We start from the raw sequence: 7209 nt of genomic DNA on the forward strand, positions 1-7209 counted from the left end.
TCATGGTGTTTTATATGGAGACATTGTGTAATCAGATTCATGGCGTGGTGTTTTAAAATAACTGGATAAATTGACTATGATTCAAGATGGTCGGAGAAGATGATCTGAATCGGAGATGGAGATGAAACGATCAATCCCTAAAAATTCTCATCGCCAGTTTTTTTTTCCGGTTATATTGTAAATCAATTAAATGACAAAAATGTACAATTACTAATCTACCCTTTTGAATTAATTAAGAGGAGGGACACTTGTCATCCCAAGATTATTTCTTACACTTCTTACAAAAGATGGACTTTTTACAGGATCCTTTACCTATATATATATATATATATATATATATATATATATATATATATATAAATAGTGTGCTACCATCAAAAAATAATCAACTAAAAATTATATTTGTTTTTATTTTTATATTTAAAAAAAAATTCCATCAAAAACTCTTTTGATAACTAAAGTTTGAGTAACAAATTAAGATAGTCTTAAATCTCAGATTATTAGTCGGTAATAGACTAATAGTCTTCTTTAATTAATATACAATATATATAATGCATGAAAAAAATCACTACAATTAGAATTAGACCATGCTTAGTGGCTGCTCAAGGGGCGTTTTTTTTGCCCAATCACGCCTAAACACGCCGGGGAACCACCCTCTGGGCGTGTTTGGTCAATTTTGATGTTTTGGCGTTTTTTCTAATCACGCTTGGAGCAATTTTGAATGGCCAATCACATTTACTCTTCCTTTTTTTGGCCAATAGTTTTTTTGTTGGTTTTTTTATTTTTATTTAATTCTCTAAACATAACGCCCACACCTCACTACACCCATTTTAGAAAAACGCCTAATAATGTCCCTTGCTGACTGTACTGACACATGACGGAAAACGCCCATTACCACTATGCATGTTGTTATAAGTGAACAATATATAGTGAACTTGAATGTTGCATGTATAGTGAAAGAATTTGATTGATTTAAATAAAACAATTATAAAATTATACGTATTTGATAACGTTTTCCCTTAAAATTTTGGTATATATTGCCATATGATTACTATAACCTAAAACCCATCTGGGATAGACCAACTCAACTAGTAACCGGAATTGAGTTGTTTTTCTAAGGTCGTCAGCCGTTGTAATTGATCTGGTAAAAGATGAACAAGAATTGGACACGACTTAATAAAACCTCACTGCGTTTATTTATTTATATTTTTTTTAAATCTATAAACAGGTTGAACTAGTAGTATTGTTTAGAATTTATATTTTTGCCATCGGACAAAAGATAATAGGAAACACACTTGAGATTTGCAAGTGATAGATCATAAAGGGTGAGATGATGATATCCAAAGACTTCATAGTTCACACACACCACTCATTATTGCACATGCCAAAGTGTGGAATCTTTAACATTTAGATAACACATTGGTCCTACCACCATATGCTACTGTTATTTATGTTACATTATTTGTGAAAGTTTATAAAATCATTTTTTCATTAGTTACCATTTATGACGAATCTAAGACATCCAAACCAAGTACTGTCGAGACCAAGTAAAGAAATTCTATATTGACAAAACGCCATACAACTCTTGACATTCATTACAAATCACAGGAGCACTTAACACGACGAAGCAAAAGCAACGAGAAAGAAGCATGAATATGCAAAGTCGGCTAGTGGTGCACGCCTTGCATATTATACACAATATTAAATCATGTTAGACTAAGCTAACCATAGACGTACCACTTAAACTCGACATTTATGATTGGACTCACACAAATTAAACCTATTACAATTGACATAATTCTCAACTGGTAAAAGCGAAGACAACCCCCTTTTTTTGGTTCCCCTCCTTCTCCGACCCTCTCTCCATCTACACACACCTTTTACATAAGCACTATGAAATATTAACTTCAGACTGCTAATACCATACCACTTTTACCTTTTACGAAATGTAGACTTCAACGTCAAAGGAGGTGCTTAAGGTTTCGGCCTCGAGATCCTTTCTAAAGTAAATGTGTGATCTTTTCTAACTAGGCAGATAGTTGTAGCAACAATTACCATGTGCCATGTGTGGAAAAGGTGAGCTGCAAGACATCGTGGGTTTGAAAGCAAATGCCAAGTTGGAAAAAGAAAGTCTCTCAAAGTGAGCTTGAAAGTGGTGAGGGTGACATGGTGTTGAAGGTGTGTGTGTGGTGGAGGCATTGATATGGTTTTTAAGATCTTTTGTTATCATTTCTTTTAAAAGTCAATTCTTTAGTTATGTAAAGGTAGTTTATTAGTTGTTAAGTTATCTATGATAAAACACAAAATGATAAAAAGGAAGCCAAAGGTTTTACATATTACATTCAATTCATTGATTCAACACCTTACACATAACAACCAAACAAACATAGGGCCCAACACAAACCTATTTGAAATGACCAAAAGGCCCACACAACCTCGCACCCTATCAAAGTTTTACATATATAAAAAGAAAAAAGAAAAAAAGCGCGCTCACTCTCCCTTTGGAGAGGGGCTGCAAAATACCCTCAAACCAACACTAAATTACAATATAACCACTTGACTTGCACACACCATACATAAAGCCAAACGGTACCCACTCCCAACGGTTACTTTTTTCCATTTTCATCTCCCAGAGAAAAAAACACCCAACTGATAACGGATATATTGGTGTGGTGAGGCTAAAATTACCTTTCTAACCTTGGGATGAAAAGGGTAATATGGGGATTTACTTCTTATTTTATAATGTCAAATTTATAAAGGTAAGAAAAACATTTTTTTTTATGTTTTTCATTTTGGGATATCAGAAAGAACCCTTTGATTAAGATTTTTTCGGTTAGGGAGAAAAGTTAAGACGCGAGGTATACGTGGCTTTAACAGCCCAGTTGCCTGGAATTACATCTCTTGCCGACAAAGTTCTTCCGGTCGAGAGCGTGGTGAGTTTGACCGAGAATGGTCCTCTGAGTGGTCCTCTCACAATCACCCAATTTGCACCCCAAACATGGCTCATCTTTAGCCATTCGGTCGAATGCGCCTGTTGATTCACACACATAAACACACTCAATATCTAACCCAATATGAATACGTGACAAATCAGAGCTAACATTTTTTTTTATCGTGAAAACCCATTATTGATATCAAATGAGATCCCATCAATACCCAACAAACTAATGAGATCATGTAGCCTTAAAATTAAAAACTCAAACCCCGCTTGTGCTATTTTAATTCATATTTTTGTTTGATCCCAAAATGATATTATTATTAATAATTTAATATTTAAAAAATAGTAACTGAAAAAAGAAATGCTGGTTGGAAATAAGTGGTACAATATATTAATTCAAAATTTATCAATCAAGCACAAAATGGGAAAGCACTTGGATCACAATAAAACCGCCACTAACGACTTTAAGTTGATTAATCAAATATATTTTTCTGACTTAATGGATACACAACTATATTATTTTTATGATTATGATATTATGGGCTTTAAAAATAAATATCTCGTTTATTATTATATTATTATGTGCAGTACGTTTCAGTTTTCTGTATTATTCTAGTTATAACGAGATCCACAAGAACCAAAAACAACTACATAGTAGTTCTAACAACTTGTACTCTATGCTGTAAAAGGTTGTACGTTAAGGTACAAGAGTGTATCCGACATATTCGGATATCAACATGCTTCTTTTATGAAAGAGTGTGTTTTATTTATTTAAAAAGCTGCTTATAAAGTAGTTTCTTTTGACTATTTTGCCCATCTTTACAAACCACATTCTTCAACTCCTTAACTTATTCCTTACTTGCTGTGTTAGTTAATCGAATCGGTTTTGTAACTAAATTTGACTACGACTCGAAACTGAACCGAAAGGAGAAAAAAACCAATTATGAAAAGCTTACCTCTCTTATATGCATAGATCCAACATCACCATCTCCACCCTCGAATTCGACCAAAAGCGAAAGCCAATAATTCGTGGATCCTTCGTTTACATGAAAGGCGATGTTTCTACCAGGGTATTTACACGGTGTTCTACAATTTATAAAATAAAATGCCATAGTTAGATCGAATTCAATAATTTTAACGGTAATTAAGATACATATAGAATTTAAAAACAAAACTTTTATTAATATTAAATACATTTTATTTATATGAATTTTTAATTCTTTTACCTGTAGTAGCAAACATCCACAATATTAAATAGGGTGGTTTTCGTCATTCCAAAATTGTGGTGGGCTTTTAATGACATATATTGAAAGAATGAGGTCATTTAACTAAATAATTCTTTTCAACAAAAAAAAACTAAACACAAAAAAACAAAAAAGAAAACTAGAAGACCGTTAAATAAGTATAGCCGCAAAAGAATAGCAAAAATACCGGCGGTAAACAATGTTGAGCACACCACGGTCACGAAGCTGGCTGTGGTCACCGGCTACCGCCATTCGACCAAAAGCGGCACCGCTAAGGTCAAAATGTGTCTTTCCACCAGAGCAGTATCCGCCGGGACATTCATCGGTTATAATAACCGTCACGGCCCGGCGGGAACAAATCGATTTATCCAAACACTTCACTTTGTAACAGGCCCCACACCCTTCACCACCCTTAAACAGAATCGGACTCACTGCTCCCACACGCGCCCGAAACGGTTTCACATCCACCAGAGATCCGTACCCACACGCGCCACCTGCGCAAGTAGAATTAGTTTCTTACACACACAAAATTATCAATTTATCTTTTTTACTTATATTATTTTATTTTTATTTTTTAACTAGGAACACATATATCCCCTAAAATCCTGTCCTAAAATAAAGGTGGAACAAAGCATTGTAAAGAGGTCCTTTAACCCACAAGAAATTGTTGAATTTTTATATATTAAATTTGATTTTTTTTACTTTTATAATATAAGACATTATTTGGATCCTTTAGTTATAGCCGATCAAGAAAAAAAAAAAAAGCCTTATTGTGACCCTCGATAAAAAAAAAGGTTCCGGTTGCACTAATGGTAGCTAAAATCAGTGGCGAAACTTGTCCCGAATGACGGAGGGTCGAAAACGTATATACCCAAAAATTTCTATAGAACCGGGGGTCGAAAATGTATATAGCCAAAATTTCTATACGAAAACTATATGTATAACACTACTGAGCAAACCCCCCCCCCCCCTTCTGTACTTCGCTCTGGCTAAAATCCGAGCCGGTTTAATGAAAATGAACTAGACAATTGACATTTCATCAGTAAAAATACTTAAAACATAAATGAGTCAAATTACCGTGGGAATTTCATATATCATCTCTAAATTCTAAAATTACTTATTACCTATTATTACAAAACACAAGTTTAATAAAGAGGATATATGAAATTGCCCAGAAATTAATTAAAACATAAACGAGTAAAACTTTATTTACCATCGCTGCCATCGCCTTCGGGGCTGCCGTACCACGTGGCAGTGGCCGGAAGCCAATGTGAGCTAGTAACATGTTTCACCTTCGCACCGGAGATCTCCGAGCACCAAAACACCACCGTCGTAAACCACCACAACACAATGCGGGTCAAATTCGATGTAACAAACACCATTGTGAAAAAAAAAAAAAAAAAAAAAAAAAAACTGACAACCGTGTCGGAGAAAATGTCCGGCCGGTGACGGAGAACACAAGGTACAGTTAAGAGGCAAATTAGAGAGAGAAAGAGAGTGCCGACAGTGGGTTAACAGAGTTAGAGTTCCACAGTGTCAGAACTACTGGGGTTTCAACACCGGTATATAACTCGGGTTGTAAAGGGGAGTGGCAATTGTGTCCTGGTTGATTTTGGGTATTTACGGTCGTGCCACTTTCTTTTAGATGGGGCCCAACGGCAGTTAAGGCGTCAAATCCGGACTGTTCAGTGTTGGTGGTGTCGGTGAGGACCGGACCCTGTTTTTAGTTATTTGTTTTTATTTTATTTTTAGTTTTTGGTTAAGGAAGTTGTTAGTTGAATATTGTTAAAGTGGTTAACTATTTTTTTTCTTTTGCTTTTTAGGGGTTATAGTGATGATGAGTGTAAATAGTTACACTTTAATAAGTAAGTGTAAGAAACGCTTTAATAAATTTGTTGTGTTATAATCGAATTATGCTAGATTGACCTTTTGTTTACAAACCACGTGTTATGTTGTTACATGCATTAAATGACGAGTCACCGAACAACTATTGAACATGTTTACGCTCATGTTATTGTATTTATGTTTTGATTTATAAGAAGTTTTTATTTTTTATTTTTCGGAAAAGTAAATTTCATTCAACCAAAAACGCCACAAATGGTCCTCAAAGGAAGGACCCCCGGGCCAAACGACATTACATCAAGTCTAAAGGATATTTACACCATCTATTCCAATCATTACCTTTTAATCTAGACCTATGGCGAATACAAAAAAACGACGACAGCTTCATATTTTCAACCACTTCGATCACTCTCCGGGACTTGTTGTTGAAGATTCTTGCATTCCGTTCATTCCATATAGACCACATAGATGTAAAAATGATACCTCGTAGGATTTGGTTCTCCATTTTAGTCTTCGTCTGATTGTCGGCCAATAACAAAAGATCACTAATGTCAAAGGCGAAAATCGGGCTTAGACTATACCAACCTCCCACTCTAGCCCATATCTTGGAGGTGAACAAGCAGCCTGTGAACAGATGAGTAGCTGTTTCATGATCAGCATCACATAGAGAACACGATAAGTTGTTTAACGGAATCCCACGCTTAACCAATTCCACCCTTGTAGGTAACCCGTTAAGATTCGCACGCCAAACCATAATTTTGCACTTCAATGGAGTCCATCCGACCCATTTCACTTAGAAACAAACAAGTTGATATCCGAAAGACCGATGCCTGCTGAAAACGTTTTTGTTTATTAATTTTTATTTTAATTTTTTTTACTAATTTGAAATTTCTAAAATATGGAATGCAATGAAAATTTTAAACTAATTTAAGATATTTTAAGATCATTTTAAATTTTGATACTTTTAATCTAACAAAATTAGACAATTGTTACTTCGAACAATTTATTAAAAGCTAATTTTTAGGTCATCCGTAGTCATAAAGCCTCTTGTGGGGCGTTACGCGACACGTGTCGTGCCACGTCACACGGGGGCTTTATGGGGAGTTATATCACTAGAGTCCGTAGTCATAAAGCCCCTACCCATCATTACCTAATTGTTAATTTTCAATTTTATTAATTAATTAT

At 34.8% G+C, this 7209-nt stretch overlaps 1 protein-coding gene across 1 annotated transcript; it reads right to left on the minus strand.

The window, feature by feature from the left end:
• Positions 1-2311: 2311 nt before the first annotated feature.
• Positions 2312-5723, minus strand: LOC110920617 (expansin-B3). Its single transcript, XM_022164791.2, has 4 exons — positions 5396-5723; positions 4370-4676; positions 3895-4024; positions 2312-3031 (listed from the first exon to the last, which is right to left on the minus strand). Exons 1-4 carry the CDS (start codon positions 5562-5564, stop codon positions 2834-2836), a joined length of 804 nt encoding a protein of 267 aa, XP_022020483.1. The 5' UTR covers positions 5565-5723; the 3' UTR covers positions 2312-2833.
• Between the last annotated feature and the right edge of the window lie 1486 nt (positions 5724-7209).

Source organism: Helianthus annuus, chromosome 17, assembly GCF_002127325.2.
Source record: "Helianthus annuus cultivar XRQ/B chromosome 17, HanXRQr2.0-SUNRISE, whole genome shotgun sequence".
NCBI classification, from domain to species: Eukaryota; Viridiplantae; Streptophyta; class Magnoliopsida; order Asterales; family Asteraceae; genus Helianthus; species Helianthus annuus.

What these genes read in the sequence shown, in the direction of transcription:
- LOC110920617 (XM_022164791.2), bottom strand. Translation starts at nt 5,564, where the DNA reads ATGGTGTTTGTTACATCGAATTTGACCCGCATTGTGTTGTGGTGGTTT. An exon ending in CGAAGGCGATGGCAGCGATG is followed by an intron (nt 4,677 to 5,395) that starts GTAAATAAAGTT and finishes CTACTTGCGCAG; the next exon opens with GTGGCGCGTGTGGGTACGGA. An exon ending in CTCAACATTGTTTACCGCCG is followed by an intron (nt 4,025 to 4,369) that starts GTATTTTTGCTA and finishes TATAAATTGTAG; the next exon opens with AACACCGTGTAAATACCCTG.